General features: G+C 40.1%; 1 protein-coding gene across 1 annotated transcript in view; it reads right to left on the reverse strand.

Moving 5' to 3' along the window:
• eys (eyes shut homolog) overlaps positions 1 to 26,276 on the reverse strand; it is a 125,073-nt gene that overhangs the window by 4,153 nt on the left and 94,644 nt on the right. Inside the window, exons 41-47 of the mRNA XM_037465464.2 lie at positions 25,286 to 25,436; positions 17,936 to 18,044; positions 12,004 to 12,227; positions 5,309 to 5,481; positions 1,771 to 1,953; positions 940 to 1,106; positions 342 to 486 (exon numbers count right to left, since the gene is read on the reverse strand). Of these exons, the coding sequence (XP_037321361.2) occupies positions 342 to 486; positions 940 to 1,106; positions 1,771 to 1,953; positions 5,309 to 5,481; positions 12,004 to 12,227; positions 17,936 to 18,044; positions 25,286 to 25,436 (1,152 nt within the window). The remainder of the gene's footprint in view (positions 1 to 341; positions 487 to 939; positions 1,107 to 1,770; positions 1,954 to 5,308; positions 5,482 to 12,003; positions 12,228 to 17,935; positions 18,045 to 25,285; positions 25,437 to 26,276) is intronic.

Here is a 26,276-nt window from a genome sequence, read left to right on the forward strand (position 1 = left end):
CACAATACATTCCTGCATGGGGTCACTAGAGAGAAAGCGTGAGCGATGTTGTTGAAGACAAAGATGATTTGTACGGCCCTTGTTGGAGTGACTTATCAGCAGCGAAATGTATTTCCACCCAATGCAAAAGTGTAGAGGGGGCTGTAAAGTGATTTAAGGGTGCAGATTCAATCCACCTCAACGGGCTGTCGTGGCCTCACACAGCAGTCCAAGCCGGTCACTAACCGTTCCATTACACACCTTCGCCTCTGCTGACAAAGAGACTGACAGGACCTCCGAGGCCCCGGCACGATAACTACAGACAACACTTTTGTGTTGTAATGAAGTGGTATCAGCCTTACCCACAAAGCCGTGACGGAACCTGGATCCAAGGGGCAGCAGTTCAGGTGTGTACTCATTATAGCCACCAACAAAGAGCTGCTTGAAAACTTTGAGGCCCATCAGCGGTCCCGGAGTGGATCCTGTTCTGTTACGTTGTCCGTCAACCTGGGAAAAAAAAGAGTCCATTCGAGTACAATATATTTAGACAATATTTAAAAAAAACAATACTCGTTTGATTCATTACGGAGTTATTCCAACACCGATTTGCAATTTTGCCACAGTAGCTATTTTATAGCTAGTTAGATGATGCAAATGTCCTTTTCATGGATAGGTGAAGCAGGTCAACTGAAGAGTTGATTCACCTTCTGAGACTGTTTTATCTAATGGGTCTTTAGAAGAACTTTCTACATACATTTAAATCCTAAAAAGGCAGCATTCAACTTTTCTTAGATAGAATGTAAACAAAAATAAATATTTCTTTCTTATCCCTTTGATTATGACCTCCTTAAATGGGCCGGTTTCCCCACACTTCATTAAAATAATGATATTTGAAGCAGATTTAGAGGCTTGTGGTGGTCCGACAACACAAAGACAACACTTTGCCAATCACCAAATCACCTTCAGCCATCCTGTTCTCTTGGACCTTCCGAATGTAACGGTGTGAACGCTGATCTGGTTGTTAAGTCGATCACTGACTATGGTCGCCACACCTGATCCGAGGTTGAATTTATGCAGAACTCGGCCATTTCGTAGTCCCAAAACGAGGAAGTCGTCACCAGCATTGCCTGGAAAAGACACAGTTTAACAAGAGCGCCGTAGACATGTACACATTTCCTCATTAATCCTGCAATTCTGTAACATCTACTTTGAGAATGAATCTTTTCATTGTTTTTTATTATACTTCATCATTGTTTTGTGAAACATGCTGGCGACAATGGCACGGCCGTTACCTGCTTCCAAGTCTGACCTCACAGAAGGGAGATCCTGATTTAAAGTGATGGCTGCTGACAGCGTCACATTGCACCGACACATCAAAGTCTGTTTCATGCAATTAAGACTGTTGCTTTTGAGATGCTTGCTTAGCATGTTCCTTTTCATTCTAGCAATGCCAACATGCTCTTTGAAAGTCGAGAACAATAACCGCTTAGCTGGATATCAATTAGTCACTAGACTGTAGGAAGATTATTTATTAATGTCATGAAATCTGCCAAGAAAGAAGATCCTTAGGGAATCCTCTTGATAGAGGATCTCAGAGGAGATTGGATATCTATTAGATAGTGTATTACCATAAACAGCAGGTGGAATTTCTGAAAACACTTCTTTTAAAAACCGTAATCAAGTTTGACAACTAATATCCAACTAAGGAGACGACGCAAAGCAGTCCACCTCTTTTCATTGGACGGTCAGAATGATGTTGTGTTGCTGTGCGGATGTCTACATTGACCTCACCTCGTCCTTTATGCCCAGCAAACAGCATCACGTTGTCTTTCACAGCAGATGAATAATTGGCAAGTGTGAACTTCAGCTTGAACTCATAGAAGAAACTGAGGCTCGGGATGGAGGAATAAGCCACGAAGGAAGTGTAACCAAACTCATCACTTCCGCTGAATCTGGCTTGAGTTATGTTGATGGCTGCAACACAAACACATTCATAACACACGTGTGAAAATTGCGATGGCTGGTGCGCGTGTACACGTTCTCTGTGGCTTGAATTGATCCGTTTGGCTTCATCAGCTCCCTCAAAGGCTGCCAAAAGATGGCACTATTGCTACACATATCCGGGCTTGGTGAGATATCTTTGTCTCCCGAATGCCACTGAATGGTGACCTGTTTTCAAACACTATCCACCTCTTCAGTCCTCTTCTATTTTCATTAGTAGCAGTTTAGTAGGGGTCTTAGCAGACACGCATTGCTTCGTACCCAATGTTCACATGGGTTGCACAATAATCCCAGCGATGTTCAATTATAATGTCAAGATTACTTGGTGGGAATGCATGGTTGATTCAGTAATACCCTCCTGTATTCCATCTCAGAACTCCCATCTACTTGATTTTACACTGGGGACTCAATGCAAATTTCCCCACGCTCATTGAAAATGACATGCGGCTGTCCTTTTCTGTTTATTCAAACAAAAACAAAAAACTGCTCTTCTTCAACACCTTGCATATTCTTCTGCAGCCACGGGCAATGGCTAAGAGGGGTTCAGAGCTCGTCTCCCAGGCTGCGTTTGGCTGCTAAATTATTAATGAAGCTAGAAATGCTTCCGTTATCATTCCTCGTCTGGCGGAGCTGCATTGGCCGTTGTTTTACTGAGTGAACTGTAGCGGCTACATCTGGCTGCGGTGTGGGTTTGAAATGATCATCCACTCGATCAACTTTATTTCTTGGAATATAAAACTGAGCCCAGACAAGAAGCCAACATGTCAGTCATTCATTCAGAATGAAATGACCAGCAGTGGGTGTAATCTATTTACTCTGTTAATGGAGAAATCAGCATTTTTACAAACGTCATATTGTTTCATATTAAATTTAAGTGCCTATACGTTTCTGTGTTGTATAACTGTATTACAAGTGCTGCAAATATATCATGAGCCGCAGTATTACAACTGCTTTGGTTTCTATATTTGTGTTGATACCCAAAGGACAAACTTAAGCCTGTAAAAAAACAACAACTGGCTATTTAAGTTCCATTTTATTGTATGACGAGGAGTTAAATCAACAATTTTCTCTTTTACCTCAAATAGATTTCTCAAATAAAATGTCAGACTTTATAGTTCCATATAGGATTATCCTGCAGTACCTATAAGCCTTTAAAAAGGTTTAGTTAGTATCAGGTACATTTTGGGGAGTTGAACAGCATCCATTTAGATTCAAAATGTTCTATAATACCTCTCGAGATGTTAGAGGTGATTAGTATAGTGAGTTCCAAAGTACATCTTTAGGTTTCAGTCCCCCAGTCTACTAATTCTACCATTACACATGGTGAGACACTATTATAAAGGACATCTGAACACAATCAACAGAAATCATTAAGTGTATTGGTTTACAGTCGTGTGTTTCTCTTTATGGTCTCTCTTAAAAACGTCCTCATTCTAAAACACTAGTGCTGGGAAATGGACTAGAAGCTGCAGAATATATTATTAACAAAGGGACTTGGATTCATTTCACTTCCCTTTCTTTCGATGCTAACAAACGTCTTTCAAATAATATCACAAAGCGTTTCTACCTTGGCATTTATTTGTGCAGGGCGGAGCAGACCAACAGGAGCAGCAGGAGAAAAATAGAACTGCCAGAGAGCAATATGCATTTTGAAAAAAATGCATGTATTTGTTCATTTTAGCTGCCACGAGCAGCTGAAAACAACGGCCCTGATTATTATTTGTCTTTAAGCCCTGCAGAAGGCCAAATGAAAAATAACTTCACTAAATCAATACTCTACTAAATATTGATGGTGAATAATATTGCTGAGTGTTTAATCACAGATGTTACTACCACTGGAAATAGTTTGTGTCAATTGTATGAAAATATGATGAACGAAACATAATTACAGTATTTATATTGGTAGCTGTTGTTTCTGTTAAAATCAATGTTAGTATTATTTTTGAATATAACATTTTCTTTGGCTTTGTGTACTCAAAGGACCTGGACTAGGTATCTTTTTGCTTTTGGCCCAATTAATATTAACACTTTTTATACAATGGTAAATCATTACAACTGAGTGGAGTAATTCTAAATATCTATGAAGGTTTCATGAGCTTGCCTCTTGAGGCATTTCAGCATCAAAATTACTTCCTATTATTCCCTTTTATGCTTTTCCATAGACCGACCTTATCTACTAAAGTGAACAAAACACCTTGTATTTTGCGAAAAACAATTCTCTTTCATGTTTACTGCTGGGAAAACAACTTTAAAACCTCCCTCAAATAAAAGACACCTGCCATTCTATAACCGAAAGTATTTAGATAAGGACGCCACATGAGTGCACCAAATCCCATAAAGGCCAGAGAGGCAGGGGACCTAAGGAGTGATCAGTTTTGACTCTGATCTTATCTGATGTAATCAGGATTGAGTTCAAATGTCAGCCGTATACTGAGTTTGACACTAGAAGGTTAGATTACTCTGGTGAGGATGTGGGTGCAGAAAGTCCATCAAAGGATTTGACAAAGTCAAGGACTGTGCCAAGCCCCCCGCTGCTCTTACAGTCAATTAAGACGAGCCAAACCCTTTATTTTTTTATCTCTTATCTCTTATCGTATCACTGTATGCAATCATCAAGAGTAGATACTTAAAATGCCTCTTGAACGCCTTAAAACATTTTCCTGTGTTCCGTTTATCAGTCGTTCTAGTGGTCCTTCAACGGCAGTTTTATTTTAAGTACTGGCGTAGGCTGTATAACTTATGGTCTGTTTTTGTGTCTCAATAGAGCACAACACGCTGTATACAGCCACCGGTTTTTCATTTCCATTTTGAGGTAATTGCAAGAGTTTTGTAAACCGATCTGAACTTGTGTCATGATGTTAACAGTTAAGTAGCATCGCTTAGCAAGTGAAAATATTTCATGGCCGATGAGTTCAGTGAATGAAATAAGACGTTTTTTTCGTATTGGGTTATAAGTTAGCCCATAATGCAATGGGAAATTATAATCACATACAGGCAGAATTATCTTACTGCCATTCTGTTAATGTGAGAACACATCAATACGTTGATGTACAGCAGAGGACTGACATCTTAAGAGAAACACACTACTGGAATTGTTGGGAAATCTTATGAACTAAAAGAGTACTTTGGAATATTCAGTAAATCGTCTGAGTTTGGCCTCAACTATCTGACTGATTGCTCGAGGAAGACGTTTCTGCCTTTTCAGCGAAATTTTGTTTTATTAATCCCTTTACTTAACAAGAAACTCATTTTTTTTTTTCAAACCGTTAAAGTTTCTAATTTTACACTCCCCCTCTATCTGTGTAAAGCTGTTCTTTGTGACACTCACGTTGCTCACACAGTAGACCTTGTCTCCCGTAGGGGCAGAGACATACGGCTTCCAACGGCGACTTGGGGATGCATGTGGCTCCGTGACCGCAGGGGTTGCGCTCACAGGCATTGAACTGGCACAGCCGGCCCGTGTAAAGAGGGGGGCACTCGCAGAACCAGTCCTCGGCATCGCTGAGCGAGGACACACGGAGGGAGAGATCGTTAGGGCCAGAGGTTAAAATGGACCGTGACATTGCAGCACGTCCGGATGCTTCGCCAGCTCACACGTAGGCCAACAAAACAGGGAGCTAATGACAAGACACCGCTGAGCGTGAACGTGTCCGGCCCGATGGAATATACGGGATGTACGGTACGAGGTGTGGATGGTGGAATGCTACTGCAGAGGCAGAAATGACTCTCGGGAAAGGTAAACACGCACCCTGAAAAATAACAGCAGAGAGCAGATGATTAGGAGTCTGTCAGAAAACGTACAAGCAGAAATTGCACAAGATTTTCTTCGTCTCGGTTCCTGTATCTATATGCATGCGCTTCCTTTCAAGGCAGGAAGAGGAGGGGGATCTAGCAGGCAAAGTGATATTCAGACAGGGTCTTTCTAACATGCACTAAGATGTGCACAGCTCTGAAAGGTAGATTATCAGATAGAGGAAGCATCGGTGGGGTTTGAGTCTATAAATTAATAATGTGTTTTGAGCAGCAGCCACTGCAGGATGCATTTTGCTCAATGCAAAGCTTTCTTCTTCAAATTATATATTTAAATTCTGTCACTGGAGTTGAGCATTGTTGGATACGACTGTATTGAAGTACAAAAGGATGTTCTGTAATGCAGGAAGATTGAACGTGTGATTATTAAAAAGTTGCCAATTTCAAGACATTTTAAGGCATAATACATTGCGCCACAATGTGGCGTGAGGATTGTGACTTATATTTTCAAAACAACAACCACAGAGATGAAAATAGTTATGCCTCAAACAGAACAGGCTTGACAGCCTACAAGGGGAGGAATCAAATATATAACAGAGCACAACCTGATGCAGATAATAGGTCCCCTTCATCGTCAGTTACTGTTCATTTCTAAGCGTTTTCCTCCAGTCAAACAAGCTAGATCGGTTAGTTGCTGGTAGTTGTGAATGTAAATATGAGTACATGTGACACAAATCTTAAGTTGTTTCTTTAAATTCTTAAATATAAAGTAAAAATGTAAGTAAGCAACTATGAAAACATAATCTCATTAAAACCATTCTGCTGGTATTATATCGCTCCCGCTCGAGATTGATTGCAATTAAAAGCTCCATGCTTTCAGTCGTCAATGTTGTATCACACCTTAAAACAAGCAGCATACATTGTGGATTGATTAGTGTAAAGCGTATAGAAGAGGCAAAGGAGTATGTTTGACAACACTTGAGTTTTAATTGGCCTAATCAAATAACGCAATGTGTGGGATGACAGAAGGTTATTTGAATTTAGCAGAAGCAATCACTGTGATTACGTAATTGTTGTAATGTTTGCATACTCATTTGAATATGTCTATCACAAACGTATGAAGTTGGTGCTAGTCTCATTTCTCCCGCCTTTGAAAGACAACACTAATGCAGCACACAGGCTGGATAAAATATTAAGTAACACTACATTTTTAATCTAATGAGTACCAGACAAAATGATGAATAATTGACCAGTTAGCTTATGATATCCCTGACAGCAAGAACAGTTTGCTGTGCTGCCATGTCTGCATTTCTAAAATTCCATCCCTCGTTAGTTATTTACAGAACACTTCTCTTCACTGATTGTTGGTATGCAAACGCACTCACGCTTACATACTGTACGGTCCTGATGAGGCTCTCCTGCCATGGCAGCATTCAGTTGCTCGGCTTGAAAGCATTCAGCCCACTTGATCCTTTGTTAAAATGAAAAAGACTTCTCCGTTCTGGAGCTATTATTTATAGAAAAGAACTGCTTCGGCACTGAAATGTTTGCTTTCCAGTATTGTAAAACAGCCAATTGGACATCGTTATGCCAGCTACAGAGACTGTAATTCTTGGTGTGTGGGAGGGAAAATCTTCTAAAAGAAGACTGGCTCCTCACTCAATTATTTGTCATCTAAATCCCAATATGAGCAGAGGGATGAAGTGGAATTTCCACATGGCATTCACCTGGCGCACTCAGGCTCCTGTTTTAGCAGACGGCTGTTCGATATTTCCATGACCTCTTCCAGGCACCCTTTTTGAAACATACTTCCATGGAAACGCAATCTTTAGATGATACTTGAAACAAAATCCTTATAGAAAGGAGGTATGATGCACAAACAAACATTTCAAAGGGATCAGATAGCATTTTGTAAAGTCCAACTCCCTGAAAGACACTGCTCTGGCATCGCTGAGCTATTCTGGAACATTTTTAAAGTATACTCGCATGTTTTAATCCTCCATCTTTAAAATGTGCCTGTGTATTCATTCAAGGCTTTTATTTTAATATAAACCCACAAAAAAGGAAAGTAACCTTACCTTAAACTAAAAAAACAAAACAAGTAGACTGCATTGACCTCATGTCTCGAAAGTTTCATTTCTTCACTGACATGTGTTCAGGTGGAATATTTAATGCAAGATGATGACATCTTTTTGTTTCGGACTTAAGAGGCACCGTCAATTTTCTGAAATATTGTCTCTGTGAACACATGCTGTTATGCAGCACTATCACCAGTCTTCTTTCTCTGTAACAGACCAGCCAGCTGTCATCAGGCTGAATGTTCTAAACACTTCAATGAGACAGACGTATCGATTTCAAAGACACAAGTAATGCAACACGTTAAGCTGTATTGTTGTTGGAACAAAAACTGAAATAGGGTTTAAAAAAGGTGGAAGGAGACCAAAGAGAACCCAGCTCAAACGATCACTGACATGACTACGGGGTGGAAGACCCGAAATAATTCTCAAAGGAAACAAAATACAGCTATTAAATAAAAAATGGTGAGAACATCAGAGACTGATTTATGCTGAATGAAAAAAATAACAAGATGTGTTCTTCTCTTTACTGTAGAGAACAACTTACTTCCTAACAATGTATTCGGCAAAAGGATTCTGCAAATGATGGCGTCATACATGTGCTCGTACACACACACATTCATTTTGCGCAAATTTGGAGACAAACATCACATATGCTGTTCTTCTTTGGTCGGATCGTATGAAGCCGGTTATTAGAAAACCACTGTACGCATTATTCTTGTTTTACATCTACATCAGATGTACAATAAAGTAGCGCTTCCTGTTTCACTTGTTGGGAGGTTCCACCATTACCGTCGCTTTGAGTCAATCCCATGCACCGTCCTCACTGCAGTACAAAATGTGGCTCAGTCCACAGCTGTAAATAGTCAGTTAACAACTGGAAGAATTCATTTTCATGAGCTCTCTGCAGATTTTCCGTCTTCACAAATGTCGGGTGAATCGGAAAGGCCTGACAGACAGCCCTCTGTCCGGTATTTGGTCTTTTCAAAGTATTTGTCCTTGTATCCTCAGGTACTCCAGATTATCAGCAATCATTTCTATTCAGTATAACTGTCCTTCTGATGCAATGCATTTTCTGTTCCTGTATTTATTTTAAAATTATTATCAGTTATTTCTATGTCAAGGTTCAACAGTAACTCATTTTTAAACAAGAAAATGTCTGTGTAAAAATAATTGCCAATTTGGTTGAAAAACACCCATTCTGCAGTTTGTACTGAAAGTAGTTGTCCTCCAAAATTCAATGACACAATGGAACAAGTTTTGTGTGGAAATGTACATTAGGGACTACTAACACAAAGCCGTGTTTGTTTCTCATGCTTAACTAAAATAGTGGTTTCTTGGACCGTGCATTATTTTATAGGTTCTTTGAAACAAAAATAGCTAGAGCCCTGATTAAGGCTAAATAGTTTTCTTACTGTGTTTGTGAAAAACCCTTGCATTCAGTGAAATGGAGCACTGGGAGAATTCACTGTGTGTGCCGCAGAAGGTGCACCATCACAGAAAGAGCAAGGCACCATCTCTACTGCAGCCAATTAACAGAAGTAGCACAGTCAGAGTATATAATAGAGCATGCCCCCTCTATTTATGTTTTTTTAAACGAGGACAACACATTCAGTCACATTCTGATGTAAACTTTAACAAAGCTATAATATTTTTAAATTAACAATGAATCGAGAGCAGGTCTGTGCGAAATACTCATATTTAAAGTTCCACTCAGCATCTCAGTGTTGCTTGGCCATACAAATTACCATCTTTGGCCGACTCATTAGTCTCATGAACTACATACTACCTGGTTGAACCCCAAAAACGGACAAAAAAAGCTTGTGGACATAGTGGAGCATTTAACAACTAAAGAGTGATGCCTTTTTGCTTTTTTACAAAAACTGAGCTAAAAGGAGAGTTGCCTTTGCCACGTGTCTCCAAACAGCTGCTTGGGTAAATGAAACGAGAAACTGAAGATCGCTGGGTGCAATATAGCTGGGCAGAGTCTCTGTGACGTAACGACAGACACCCTGCAGGGTATGGCCACCTGCTCCTACACATGCCACCCTCACAGATGCGTTAAGCAAATTACATTCTTAAGTCTCCTCACACCACAACCCACTATGACTTGTCACAGGTACATCTGGACATCTGTATGCAGATTATACAGAGATTGCGCAGCTGTAAACATTTTTCATAAATTGTCTAATTGGGAGATATCATGTTGGATTTTAGAACCAATTGGTTGCATTAATACATGTATTTTCCTCTGATGATATATTATTTTCTTATTTCCAGATTTCCTGAGTTCAAAGAGAGCAAATGCGAGGTACACTCGAGCATGGCTGTATGTCTCTTAGAACCCATTTGTGCTTTGATGTTTTCACCTGCTCTACATGCGGTCAGTAACATGGGCTCAACAATCTGCATCCGAGGCCATAAATTACACAGACATCCGGCATAACACAAGTGGTACTGTAGAACTAGGAGGCCAAGATCCTTCTAGTAGATGCTGATAGACCAGCTTTTCCCATTGATGTCAATTAAATACCGAATATTTATGTGTGTTCCGCCAACCACACGTTATCCCCTCCGTTCCGATATTGATATATCCGCATGCCTAAGTGAACGGAATACCACACTAAAATGGGACAGCGCTAATATCACCTCGACTGAACCCACAATGAAAATCCTTTTTCATCCCATTATGTTGTGACAGTGCAATCCAGAGCAACTAACTGAAGGAGGAGAGCTCTCTGCACTCCCGATGACCCCTGCATGCTGTGGAGTTCAAGAGGATACTGCATTAACACATATTCATCACACAGATAATTGCAAGGTGCACTCTTTCGCACATGACAAGCCAATGTGACCATAATGCCGCGACTCATAATTGGTATGCTTAGAGCCATTCCCATTCCAATATTCTCTGTGCCCCTTTTCATTTCCTGTTTAATAAAAGCAACTCTTAATTGACAGTATCATAACACAATGAAGAAGACATTTAGAGCAGCTTTTTGCAGGATTACCTGAGGTGAAAGAGCACCGCATGTAGTTAATGCATACTTAAAAAGACGGTCAAAATTGCTGGTAAGTGGGGTGTGATGGCAGTGTTATGAGCTGTGCTAGATAAAGATGAAGGGAGAATGGATCCTCACATATTTAGCCAATAGATTGCCTTTGCTTGGCAATGCAAATACTGCAGCTTTATAGAATCTACCTTCAGAACGGGAAGGAACGGTTCTATGACTAAGTTTGTCCTTTCATGCAACGCTGCATCTGAGATTTAAGTAGCTGCCCAGGCATTATTACACGTTTCTCTGTAAAATCAATGTCGTTTGTTAAGAACAAAAACCATCATTCAAACTCACAAAGGTATGAAACTCTGTATGAGTTATACTCTAAACTCACATTGCTACTACGTGTTGGCCTATCACGCCTACAGGAATAGAAGAGGTGGTTTGCCAGCCTCCACTCGGACGACAGCTTCCTCTGATTGTTTTGCAGATTGCACCGATCTCGCCCATGAGATTATGTGAACTAAGCGGCCTGTCAATGCGCTGAAGGTGCTTGTGGCTGCAGCTAATCCAAATATTTCTCTGTTCCCAAAGAACTTGACGAGGCAGGTATCGCTGTAGCGTTTCACATGCCTGCCCAGTTTGTGTTTTGTACTCACTGTGTTGGCTGGTGCCCCCTACTTCTTAGGTGTGGATAACTGGGGGCTTGGATTGATATTTTGTCCCTGCATGGTGCGCATTTACCTACTACACCCAGAGAACCGAGTCCCAGAAGCCAGTGTCTACTTTTGATGATTGGAGGAAAGTATTACCCATAGAGTAGCACTTTTTTGGACATAAATGGAACTAAATTAACCTTCCAATGTAGAGAAACTGTATTTAGAAATGGTTTGTGTCGGGAAGGTAAGCTGTTGCCAAAGCTGTCATTTTAGTAACTAGATGACTCAATTGGGGAACCAACTCTAAGTGGAATATATATTCCTACAATGAAAATGCTCCATTCCTTCAGTTCTTTCTTTGATTTAGGCTGCAATACTCAGCTGCAGTTAACCTAATTTCTGGAGTAGTTTCTTGCTTGTTATACATTTTAGTTACAGTATGAAAGGACAATATAGAACGTGTATTTTATTTTCAAAATGATTTTTAAGTTCTACAGTAGCTCAGTAATTCTTCTATTAGTGTAATAGGTGATCTCGTACCTGACACAAGTTCCTCCGTTACGACATGGAAGGTGTTGGCACACGGGCGGGTCACAATCCTTGATGTTTCGTCCTCTCACCGCCTCACCCACCAGGTAAATCTCCTTTGAGTTGACCTGAAGTTCTCGGATACATCCAACGAATCTCCTCGCTCCCTTTGCACTCCCGTCATGCACCTCCCACTGGGACGAAACGGCCCCAAGAAAAAGGGGTCCAAAGGTTCCCTGCAACAAACGGTGGAAAGCCATCGATCATTGTGATCATTTAGTTGAGTTCACTTAAGGACAAAAAATATGTCTCAATTTAAATATAAGCAGTTCAGCTAAAACCAACTAACAACATTAGTGTATTTAAATTAGTATTACATTTAATGTGAATACACTGGAGTTGTAATAATTCATTTTTTAAGTCCGGCTGAAATGGCAAGTAAAACACCAATAGATTCAATAAGACACAGAAAAAATATGTAAAAAATTGCTACAAGTTTCCTTTGCAAGGTAATCAGGTAGAATTAATGTAGATAAATTCTGTTAACTTATTTTACCTCATTTAGTCTCATATTAGGACAACGCATATGTTCTTCATTTGTAGCGGTGACCTCTGTTCAAATTAATATAGAGTATTACCTTCTATTTAGAAGGTTTACACTCTTCAACTCATGCCATGCATAATGATTAATTTATGAAAGATAAATCAACATTTATCCCGGCCTCATTACATATTCTTGCAAATTATGTAACATGCTGACATTGGATTTCAAAAATATAAAACTCCCCTGAGCAAAAGGGATTTTCTGTTTCATGTATGGTTAGTTTAAAAGGCTATTGAGTGAATATCTCTCTTTTAGATTTAGCCACAGCCTTTATCATTTTAACCCTATCAAAATTGTGTTTAGCAGAAACAAGACCTTTCATGATCATAAGACTCATTTCTGTGCCATGTTCAAACGCTGTCGACTTGTAAAACATGATCCAGCCCTATAGCAGAAAAAAAACTAACCCTTAAACACATTTCCTTTTATTTTGGAAGTGAGTATTGACCGTCCTCACATCTTTAAGCTTATTTATATCTGGCCGTAGGAAATGAGTACTAAAATGAGTTAGTAAAAAGCTAATTTGATTAAATACCTTTATTCAACAATGCAGGTGACTCATGTCATGTATTTCCAAGTTTCTGATATTTGCAGACATTATTGTGTTATTAGAAGCTTTGCTTCTACTCCATAAATTGACCATTTTTCATTTCATGTCTGTTAAATCCAAGCAGTCATCAGAATTCAGACTCTGATGTCCCTAAAATGCATCATTCATCAGATGTTTGAGGACATCGGTGCAGTGGAGGGGTTCGGTGGAGGGAGGGGTCGGACCACGTCATCATTTCGGATGTGGCATTAATGCCAGCTTTTAATTCCATAATGTCTTCATATTTTAAAGCCCAAAAATGGATTGGATGACAGGGGTATGTAATATATAAAATGTAATCAGTGCAAAGTTAAGAGCCTATATATCTATAAAATACTTGATACTTTTACAATGTGCTAAATTATATTTCATGTGATACAAGCAGTTATGAGCCCCTGAAGCTTCTTGTTGATAAAAGGGCTGATATGGAACAAGTTTATGGTGCCTTCAAGTGTGTTTACAACGTTTACAAGACATTTGAAAGACTCACTGATGTAATATTCATTGTTGTTGAATGCTGATTTATGTGACACGGGCACGGGAAGTCAATCTGGCCTCCATTTTCATATATTTCTAAAAAATGTGTTTGCATGACTAATTTTGCTATTCTAAAAAAAAACATAACCAGGCAAACATTGTTGTTGAGTTATTTTAATCAAACATTAAAAGCTTGCTTTATAACCACAATCATAATTGAAAATGGGCCGGAATGACTTTGAAAGCAACATATGAGTATGTTCATATTGTTCCAGTTCTTAACCCCCAATACTGGCAAAACTGAGAAATATGACAGAATGTGTATCAGCTGAATGCTGGCTTCCAGTCTGAATTGGCAGGGATAGTTCTGGCTATGACACTGACTTTAGAGTCCAGCATTTCTATCATCGTTTTAGAATTTGACATATAGCAATTTAAAGTAGTGTTGCAGTGACATCTGCTAACCTGCCTTATGAGCCTCAGCAGTCTAGTTTAGAACCTGACAGCTCAGCTCATGATCTGTCTAAGGTCTGCAGCCCCGTCATGTACGGAGTGTTGGTTTCAAACCATTGCAAGAAATCTTGTGGGTGCAAAACATCAAGTCTATAAGCTGTACTAACAGCACTCTACCTTTAGACCCTCGACAACAAATCATTGTATAGAAATTATCTAAATGCCTGAGATGTCAGTAACTATAAAGCAAGGAATCTGTTTCTTTCTGAGAATCACTCATCCAATCTTAAATAGATTGTATTATGAGAAAACTTGCAAAAGCCACACATTCCATTTCATGATGCTGTTATCCATAGCAGAAGACAGAAGCTTGTTTCCGTACACTTTTGCTGCTGGATCCTAGGTACAGCGTGGAAACACTAAATTAATGCTGGATAACGAAACACCCAAAGAGCTTCAATGAATTTAACGGCCACAAGCGAATAGCTTGAGTGGTCCTCAACCTTTTTTCAGTGATGTACTTGAAATATTATCTCAGCCACGTAGCCCCTAACCATCAAAAGCATTTTTGGTTTAAAAAAAAAAAAGATGTAATACACACACATTTATTAAACTGTCCACACTGACGATGACCTTGTTCAGTTAAACTGAGTGCTTTTTCATTTAGGATTTAGTGAGAAACTTGTGCTTTACTGTGGATCTTTGTCAGTCTTGGAGGGCAGGGAGGCAAGCGATCAAGCTCTCCTCCAGGTACGGCTGCTTTGCTCAGTGTTGATCACAGTCATTGCAGAAAATGAAGCCTCACATAAATATGTAGAGGCAAAGAGTAGTAGCTGCTCCAAAGCTCTCTGTCCCCGTGTCCACGGTCAGAGGACACTTCCTGTGACATGTAGGCTTTCGTTTGCTTCAAATCAAATAAACGGGTTTCTCACTCAATCCAGCTGTGCATATTTCTCCTCTATTTCAGGAAAGTAGGAAATGGAAATCAAGTTGGTCGACCGACTTGACCGCAGGTCTCTCCACATCCTCGCCGGAGAGAAAATCATCCACCTGAGGAAAACGGGTGAAAGTTCCCTGCGCAGAGGCCATGCTCCACAGCTCTGCTTTCCTCAGGACGCCTCCCACCTCGTCAAACAGGTTGAAAATGCTGCTGTCCTTGCCCTGCAGAGGCATATTCAGTTCGCTCAGTTCTGTCTGAGTATATCTGCCAGATAACACAGCACACTAAGCCAGTATGTGTCTTGGAACAAGGTGGCGGGGGGGGGGGGGGGGGGGGAGACCTGTGCTCCATCAGAAAAAGTGTGTGTTGCAGATCGTAAATTTGAACAGCCGGTGGAGCATTTCCCGAGAGAGAGAGAGAGAGAGAGAGAGAGAGTGGGCGCACTCCTGTGTGCAATGGCAGTTGTGCGTGTTCAGCTGCCGTGTTTCCACAGAGGCAGCAGAAAGGGCGTGCATTGACTTTAGGAAGTTGATCACTCTGAGACGGTCGTTCAGAACGTCGTGTAACAAAGGGCTCAATTACTCGGGTGCCAATGCCTCTGTTTGTACGACACGATGAGTCCACTTCACGGCGGGGTTTTTGTGTTTTTTTTTAAACGCGCGCCCTGAGTTGTTTCGCGCCGCGCGCCATTGATGATGCAGAGTCCGTGCAGATGCTGCTGCAGGAATTCCAGCTCATGCAGTTTTTACAAAAGGTGTTGACAACATCAATAATGCCCTCTCCCTTGATTCTCCCCTCCAAAGTTTTGCAGAATAAAACGTCGTCAGCGTCAATGTTTCTCACAAAAGCAACAAGTTCTGCCTTTCCACTGACTTCTGTGGATTCATCCAGCTGGAGTGACAAAGAGTCAACTTGCTCGACAATGTCTGTTCCCCTTTGAGTTCCTCGGCAGGACAAAGAGTGATTTGATGAAGGCACAGTCTGTAATTTCTCTACTGCGCTTGAGTCGAGCGTGGTCTGTGAGCCAGGACACCACGTAAGAGGCCTCCGGGCCTCCGGCTGATGCCGTGGAGGCTTTCCGCATCGTGTCCTGAGATGACCTGAATTAAGAAAGTTTCTTCTCAAAAAACGACCAACATGACTTGGACGTGTAGCCTTGAGGTGGCTTTTTTTTGGCTCTTGGCCACGACTCCTTTGTTTGTGTTTTCAGTGACTGACAGGCAAAGACAGGTGGCGTGCGCGTGCTGCGGTCGAACAATCCCGGTTATGGGGGAACTTTTAGGAGGATTTAGGATAATAAAATTGAATAGCCTACTAAATATAAAAAGTTGATGAACATGCTTAAATAACTATTTTTAAGGGACCTTTGAATGGATGATCATTTGGAACAAGTCTCAAGTAGCCCTCGGAGTGCCTTCATTTACCTCCAGGGCTACGGTTAGCCCCATTTGAGGCTTACAGGAACATCACCACCCTGCCATTGAAATTGTGCCATTTTGCCATAACAACTGATAACAGTACCGACGGCAAAATACCTCTACTCATTAAAACCATGCTCTACTTTATAACCATGGTGGTAATGTCAAAGCAACCTATTCATATTTTCTAAAGGGCCTGTGGGGCCAATTCAAAGTTATTTCGGTGTACAAAGAGTTATAACATCAGACGTGATTTAATACTTATTTTCATATCCAAACAACATATTAAATTTAAAGATGATAGCGGCTCGTTCAGTCTGGGGCCTCAGGCCCGGCTGGCCTGCCTAAGTATTCCTGTGGTGTTTTCTCCAGTGAATCAGATGGTAGGCCTAATCTCACAATGTTCGGGACTGTTATTAGCTGAGACTGTAGATCCTGGTAGCGGTTTAGTTGCGGACTCACAGAAGCGCAACGTTAAGTTTGATGTTGTTTGTATGAGCGGTTATTTTAAATTGCATGTGTGTTTGAATGTGCTCTGCACTCATTTCATTAGACCGGAGTCGAGCGCAAACTAAAATAACCCTTGTTTTTCGTATAAATCTGAATTTTGATACACTGGTCTCTCTAAAAGTTTACTAGCAACCAATGTACAATCTAGTTTTTGCAAAGATACTTTGCAATAATGAATGTGTTATTAACCAAAAACGAGCTTCTTGGCAACTTAAATTAGAACTCCATAAATCACATTGAGGAAGGGGGAGGCATGTGGAGCCTGTGGGAAGGTTGAGCCCCTCTCTGCATCTTTAAAAGTGAAAAACCCAAAATATTAATTTAATAAAAAACATAGGTGTTGTTAATCAAATTAATGAGCCAGAATGGAAAGATTAAAAATGGCTGTTTTTTGCATGCCTACTATTAATGATTTGATTTGCCAAGTCTGATCATCTTGGCAAATAATCTAACAGGTGGACATATTAAAAAACAGTGTCCTGGGCTGACTGATAACATTCAAATGAGTCCTGCATCTAAATCTAAATTACAATCTGTCTAATCAAAAAACAAAGATATCTACTGCTACCAACATATATTTGGGTTGGTCCGCACTGGATGTAGTGAATTTGCTTTGTTCTGAAGGCTGCTCAATAATAAGTTTTACGCTACTGTGACAAACAAAAGAATCAATCCTTTTGATTAAATCTCACAGAACTGTTACTCAGGCTGGAATTCAAGCTTTTCATGTTATTTATATGAGAATTTTGTATTTTGCAAGTACATGAAGCCACAAAGCAAACTGCAGGGCTGTGAGTGGAAACATAATGTCTCTGAATAAATTATGTTTGATGTAATTCCTTTGACTTACACACGGAATCTCACAGGAAAGGCAAAAGCGATACAAATTTCAATTCGATTATAGGTTTGCAAATGCAAGAAAATGGTTGTGACAACGGCTTGGTTTGACTTGCCTCTGATACGGGGTGTGACACGTACTCCTCAAGGTGCTGAGCTGGGCCTTTATCTGTAGCTATTTCAATCATGCACGAGCCTCCTTGTTTGCCATCAGACAGTTTGTATCTGTTGAGAGAGAACAGAAGGAGACAAAAAAAAATTAAAAAGTCTGATGGAGCGACGGACAGAACGGTAACAGCAATGAAGCTGCTAATGTGACCATTGAGACTATAGTACAAAAATGCATGACTACGTATACATTACACACTGCTATTCAAAACTTTATGCACTAGTGGATATTGTTGGAGGCAATGATGCATTTGTATCCCACGCCACAGCCCAAAACCCGGGAGACACAACAAAAACAGAGAGTGGCTTCCACAGCTGGATTTAAATTATACATTTGGAAATAGGTTTCTGCCCAGTGCTGCAGTGACATTCTTTAGGTTTTCGTGTTCCTTAGCAGATAAGAAATTCTCATTATTATGCCTGAAAATACACTACAGACAAATCATATTTCGGGATAACCAGTCAGAGTCCGAATTTAGATTTAGATACTGTACATAGTATGCATTACTTTAATTTTAAACATGTATAAAAATACAATAATACTAAAAACAAAAATGCCTGCAAAACATAACAAGTGAGAGTGCTCATTATGTCATTCGGGATTAATTGATGATAAAAATGAGGGCACCAACTAGATATACATTATAAATCTAATGAGTAGGAAGACAATTTTATCATTTGACCCTCTGCGTCTCTCTGGGGAAATATACAATTGCTCTAGTCATTAAGGTTGCAGCCATAATGTTAAGTAGCTGGTCTACTTGTGTCAGATTCCAGCTTTCGCAAAGTCAAGTGATTGCCTCCTTCCAATTTATCAATGCCTTTATGCAGGCATTATACATAGCAGCCTCTCTACGGGGTGTTTCAGAGACTCCTTATTGTTTGCCTGTGAACACGTATTACCTACAAAAAGGATTCTGCCAATTGTTTTCAAAAATTCTTCCCCGATTGCTAATGAGACAAACCCCTCGAATGTCTGCCATAACTGCCAGATGGAAACCATCAGGGCGATCGCCCTCCTGCTAATTTGAAACAGCCATCCAGGATGCCTTCCTGAGGCAATCACACGCACGCAACTTCAAGTAAGACTAATTACAGGTACTGCATTGAAATCACAAGGGCAGGTTTATAGGCAAACACACCACACAAATATTAAGGCACATTCAAGACTGTAAACAAGGAACGCACCCTACATAATGTGCATAGAAAATGCTTAACACCATCTTTGGGGTGCCTTTTTCCATGAGTGATATTAGAAAACTAAATTACCTCTCCCACACAAGAATATAAGACAACCAGAATGAACACACTTGTGAAGAGAGTGTTAGTGAGGAATGAAAAATCACCTTCTAAACTCCCTCTTGCAGGGAGCATTTGAGGCATGGTTTGGTGCTTACTACAGTAGCTTTTTATTTGGCCTGCTATATTGGCAACGGCTGTCCCGGTGAGACACGCAGCTCATGCATCGTAAGCAAACAAGATGATGTTACTTGATGAGCTCTTGTGCGCGAATTGAATGCCTCATCTGGCTAATTTACATTGGTCTTGCTCTAAGGCAAAGACGACTATTTATAAAAGAAGGCTACGACTACTTAACATGGTATAGAAGCATATAATGTGTCCCATTGCCCAGAATGATATCATAATCCTCACCACACACACACACACATGAGATCATATCTCACTAAAAAACATAAAAGTGAATCACAAGAAAGAATGGCAGGGGTTTGTCTAACTGAGAAATACAATGATATGTAATTTCATATTGGGCTCCCTGTGCGCTATTCAGTGCTAGTTCTCAGAGGACTGGCAACAGCCCAACTTGAGGTAAACAAACAAAAACTTATGAATATTTCATTTTCTGCCAACACACAAAACCACAATATGGCTGTGATCATTTTACCTACTCAATCATCATTTATACATTTCTTCATCTGGCTAATGCTCTAATCAGAAGGGATTTGTCATCTCCAACATCCTCATTTAGACGTGTCTGGTGTGTGACTAATTTAGTACAGCTGAACTACTGCAACTTTCCTGTGGATCACCACGGAAATAGTACCTACAATGTTAAGGGACCTTGCAAATATTTTTAGCACAACACCATACACAGAGGTATTTGTTAAACCTGATTGTAGGTGTGTTTCTTTACGGTCCTATTTGAACGTGCCTCCCCCACAGTCCCCTGAAGAAAGTTAATAATGAGGGAGGATCATCATTAAAATATCACTATTGCATAAAACATCTGAAAGTATTGGCAACAGATGGCAGTAAAACATCATGCACTGTGCTGGTGCCCTTGCAACAGTATTCGCTGGATGATAAGCACGATGCCATTTTTGTTTGCATGGTTTATTATTCTAATCACATTCCAAAATCTTATAGCAAATAATAATGTCAAACACCTTAGTTGTGAATTTATCATTTGCAAGCAATTTAGTGATCTGGAGTCCAAAGTCTATTAGTTCCACAGGTAGGGACTAGGCTCAGCAGTGTGTTCTACCGGAGACCAGATACAATGGAAATGGGTCACTCACATTATATCAATATGGAAGATGCACCCTTTCACCTGTTAGATATTCTTTTTGGCACAATATGCAGTCGAGTTACACATCAGATATAAAAAGACAGAGTAAAATGGTCGTATGGTTAATAATCATGCCTTATCATCACACCACCATGTCTACTGCAGAAGGAGGAGGCATCTGTTTGTGGGTTTTTCTTAAAGTGCAACGAGCCGACGAACAGACCATAATCCAAACCTACATTGACCGTAATGCCTCCTCACACGCAGCACTGCAGCATTTGCTGCAGCATTTGCGCTGTGACTGGCAAGCCTCAATTAATTTGAGTAGCCAGTGTTCTATCATTATATCTCCAGCAATACAATTAGACAGAGCACAGCAAGCCCCTTCGGCATTGTGGCTTCACAAAAGAAATTTCAAGTGTGCAGGCAGTCCCTCCGTTTGGTTCTTCAATGAATATTTTATGGGGCTACTTATCAATACAACACTGACTGCTGTCGGTTTGATAAACATACACAGAATTCTCTTTCACCCAGTTGCACACATGGCACGTCCCCAAAATGGATGTTGTTTCCTCATTATTTTCTCCGCAATTAAAGACCGGTGGGAAAGTGGGAAAGAATAAGTTCTGTCTGTTGTTTTTGTTTAGTTTAGAAAAAGTAATCAATGGGTATTAATTACTCATTGGTCTAGCCATTACTTAAATGATCACTAATTACAGCAGCACTTGTTTTACCAATACGCCTGTACGCGTGTGTACCAAAATGCAGGGTAGACGGATAGACACTTAACAGCTGTCGTAGCTCTTTAGCAAGCTGGTCAAGTCATTGGTGACAAGAGCTGAACAGTTGTTCCTAAAGGGAACACGACGTGAACTCAAAGCATGCGTCTTAAGTTCATCCGGTGTTCATCTACAGAAGTCCAGACACTCAAGTCCACTGGAAATTCTTACTACTCGGAAACTCTTTTCTCACAGCGCTTAAGTTTTCTTTATCATTTTGGAGCAGCTGTTGCTAGGCAACATGTCACACCTAGTTATGCATGGCAATCAAAATATTTTTAAATAACTAGTGAATAAACAATGACATCATGTTTAAAAATGATTTAAATAGGCCTACTTTCTGGTTTGGACATAGGACAAAAACACCAGATGTGACAGTAGGCAACGTGGGCCTCGGCCCCCGACTGAAAGGACCCTGACGAGCCGTCCATTTATCATCATGTTGAAATATTTCATTATGTTTCTATTCAAACTAATGTATACATTGCAATAACTTCAATGCCCCCAAAACACGTTGAAATATGCATCTCAGCTGTATATCACACGACTGTGCACTTCTACTCCAGAGGAAAATATAGCAGTGCAACATTTAGCTGACAGGGAAATGTTGCAGGTTTTGCTTAAGATTCAGATATTACTCACAATACATGGCTATTGATTTATGATGCATTATTGCAAATCTTATTGAGGTACAGTCGAAACATAACGATTCAATAAACCTCTTCATATAGTTGTAGAACAAATTTATTTTTGAACTTTCAGTATCTTTTCAGCGGTGGCCAAGTATTTTAAATATCTTTTCAATGTAAAAATGCATGCTGGGTTAGTGATATACATATTACTCCATGCACTGGGGAGAAACAAACCCACATCACACCTGGCCTACTGGCTGAAACATATTAATTACCAAATAGCATGTAATTAATTAGAGTCATTTTTCTGGCCGTAGTGTTAGGAAAACAAACTTAATTTGAGCTACAATTGCAGAGTCGCACTATTCTTGTGAACTGTTCTGCTCATGCTCGTTGTTTTTGGGGAAGGGATGAAAAGTTTGGTTGCAGCATTATGTTCGATTGTTTGTTCAAAGTTTATTAAGAGGAGTGATTCTCAAGACATGCAAGGGACACAGATAGTTACACAGATTCCTTGCGTTAAAGTCAGATTACGTAATCAGTAAGGAAAATTGCTGATTAATGTTAGGTTGCTAGTGTTTAGGTCAGTTCAGAAAACTGGGTACTCATGCAAGAAAGCATGACTTTCTAGACACAGAATGCTCAATCGTAAAAAAAAGCAAACTCATAGTAAGTCTGAGACTTACTTGAGATGGTGCTCCAATTCCTGACTGTCAAAATAAAAGTACCCTAAAAAGTGGCATAAATTTCCATAATCATATCCGTCTGGGACTCGGTGTTCACCGTTGGGAAGAAATGCGATGCTGCAGCATTCTTTGGGTCATCCTTGTTGTCTTTGACTGTGTGAGAATGGAAATCACTCCCACAGTGAATGCTAAGCGCAATGGGATTCAACCAATAATGTACACACCCTTGCAAATGACCGGGGGAGTCTTTCACTCTCAGACTTTAATAGCTCTGGACATCCCCAAAGGAAAACTTTCGATCATCAAAAACGAGCCCACAACAAACATGTCCTCCCTGAATGAAAAATGACACAGCCTCCCCCCTGGACACTAGCCTTTGTGAAATGATATGGCAGCACAGGGCATTTTGGTAGTGGCCCTTTAGTCTTGCTATAACGGCTATAATTGAGTGCTACAAATCGGTTGTAGATTCAATTGTAAAACATTTTTACATTTACAGAAACCGTTATGTTCTGAGAGTGTCATTTTCACCATCAATCCGCCCGTCCATTATGCATCTTTACTGGAAAAAAACATTACCGTAAAACCATCACATTCTAAAAATCTGCCTCTCTTTCATCTTTGTCGGGGCGATTACGAGAAAAGGCGTTGAGTAGCTGTCATCGGTGGCTCAGAGAGAATTTTGAAATATACTGACTACATTTTTAATTCATTGACATATATTACCGAAGCTCATTCAATTCTGAAATGAACACAATTTAGAGTGAAAACATTTTAGCTGCAGCCACAGCTGTGTAGACTACCCACGGGTGGCTTTTCAATGTAACCTAAAATCATTTCCCACATTGTTTAGTGTGTTGTTTTGTACTCATCCATGTAACTAGGAGTCATATATCATAATCAAAACATCGGTGCATTAAGGCCAAGCATGGAGAAAAACATCCAAAAAGCAAACTGCTTATTTGTGTGATACAGAGGTGTCACACCACTTCTTTCTCTCAACAACGTTGCAATGGCCGACGCTTTTTACTTTCCGCCTGCAGAAGAATGCTTGACATGACAATATGATTGGTTGGTTGAAAAAAAAAAAAAAGATGGTGTTGAGTGCGTCTTACAATGGCATCTTGCAATTTGCATTTTCCCTGTTTGGTCATTGTAGCTTGGATTATTTACAGTTAAATAGAACTACCGCCCGACTCCGCGTAGATGCTGACTGCAAGTTCAAGGAGCTGCATTCATTTTTGCCAACCATCATCCAGGAAAGAAGGTATTCACTCCTCAAACAAGACTAGATGATGTCATGCGCTCATTTGCATATGAATCAAATTGCTGAACCGATCAAGAATAAATAGAGGCAGAGCTCAGCAGCAGGGCCTCTCATTTCTCCCACTGGCTTACACAGGCTGTAAGCCACTGTATGGAGACACAGGATAAGCTGTGCATGGGAAAGCATTGTGATCAGACCTATTTGGATGAGACAAGCAAGTAGTGCAAATGCATGTGGATCAGGTTTAACACTTGGTACCAAATGTGTTGCCAAATGCTTAGGAGTCAACTGTTTTAATCCAAAAGAGCTGCAACATTTGCTGGGTAGGGATAGGGTCATTGATCCAGGTATACCATGCCTCATCCCAAAGAAATGTATTTTTATGTGAAGAAGTATTGTATTATATTCAATGCAACCCAAAGTGGTTCATAAGAATAAATATGCACAGGAAAAAGAGCCGGTCATTAAAAAGGTGCAATGGTTGTCTACTGTATGCAGTTCAGATTAAAACATCTGAGCCACTTGCTGAAAAGGCCCTTTTTCACAGCAGACTGCACATTAGGGGTCTACTATGCTAAACACATATTTTCCCATTTTGGAATGGTCAAAAATGTAATGTAGAGGAAGGTGATGAATGTTCTTGAAGAAACAGCTGTTGTGCTCACCATGCCAAACCCAACACATCCAACACACTGGACAGCTTGGTTTATGTGACTTTGACATTCTGCAGGTAAATGACGTATTCAGGCTGTCTGAGGAGCAGTAGTGCAAAATATAAAAAGGGCACGAGCTTCGCGTGGTGGGCACGAGCATGTAGAAAATAATCTAGAGAGCACTTTATCTCTTTTTTCCCCACTTGAAGTGTATCCCGCCCCCCACGCCAGAGGTGCAGAGGGAACCAGAGCATTGCAGTTGGGAAATATCTGAGCTTTCATTGCACTTCTGCATTATCTTCATTAATCAATTCTCTGATCAAGAGTGATGAGGAGAGCTACTGGACAGACATGGGTTTTATCAGAAACACCATGACATGAAACGTATCAAAGTGGGAAGAACTGAGACTTAAATATATGTTTTTAGTATTTAATAAATCAGGGAATGTCCACAGTACACATCTACCTGTATATGTAGCCTTAACATATTTTCCCTTTCCCAAATACATATTTATTTGTGGCTTAAACAAAAACAAATTGAGACTGAAAAGTATATGCCAGTATAGAGATCAATTGATATCATCTGTGTTCACAGTTAATTTACACTTCTGCACATTCATAATATCCGAATCTATGACAACAAGGCTAAAAGTGAATAACATGATATGTTCTAAACAGATTAGGCAAAGTAGACAATGACACTTTGCCAATAAAATGAGAGTGAATAGAAAGGAAAGTAGGAGATATAACATACCTGATAGCTATTTGCGTCCATCTGTTATTGTTGATGTTCTGCCCTGCAGCAACATTCAAAACTTGACTGCCACCACATCCAAGTTCAGCAACAGGACTCCCATCTTGAAGGAACACATGAAGGAACCGATCCCCAAAGTTCTGCTGCTGAGCTGAAATTGTAAGAAAGTTGTGTAATGATTAGTCTGTTTCCGTGGTAGCCGATTTCATACATTTAGTCAAATACGTTAAATGACTAGAGGGTTAAAGCTCAAGTTACTAAATGGGGAAAAACATTCCTGTCAGCGTGTGTGAATTTAGATAAAAACTTTTTAACAAGATGATGATAGAGAGATGCTTAGGAAGATCAAATTGTTTGATTAAAACATAGTGGAAGGTTACACTATTCTGCTCCAGTTATTTTCAATTGATCGGTCCCAGTTAAAAGAAAATATTAGTGCTATTATGTACTAAAATAAGGAAGTGTAACTAACGAATAAGACCACAAGGCCATACTTTTATGATCAATTGAAAGAAAACCAAGAGGAAAGTTACCCGACGACCAACAAATGACAGACTTCTAGAACATATTGACGTTGTGAACTCTACTCAACCTGAAGTAGACAAACAGTGAATAAAAGGTGCAAGGCTTCCTCAATATAACAATAATTCTATTGAACTATTATTTAAGACTGAACTGCCCCAAACTATAAATCTTCATTCTTTTTTTTTTCTTTCTTTAACAGGTTCTGTTCACATGCAACACTGCTCTACTCTTCATTTAAATGATTCAAAGGGGATCCATTGCACCACCTGTGCAAACTGGCGTGATGGACAAAGCAACCTTTGGTTGCCTTAGTGTCAGCGAGTCCTTTATGCAGCAACCTGGTCCTTTAAGAATCCAAGCTACAATAAGCTATCCTTAGCTAATGAAGCACTGGCTGTGATAATTCATAACACAATGCACCAAAACCAGTCCAGTGTGACGATCAGAATGATGAATTATCTCTGCA

This window comes from Pungitius pungitius, chromosome 13, assembly GCF_949316345.1.
Source record: "Pungitius pungitius chromosome 13, fPunPun2.1, whole genome shotgun sequence".
NCBI lineage: Eukaryota > Metazoa > Chordata > Actinopteri > Perciformes > Gasterosteidae > Pungitius > Pungitius pungitius.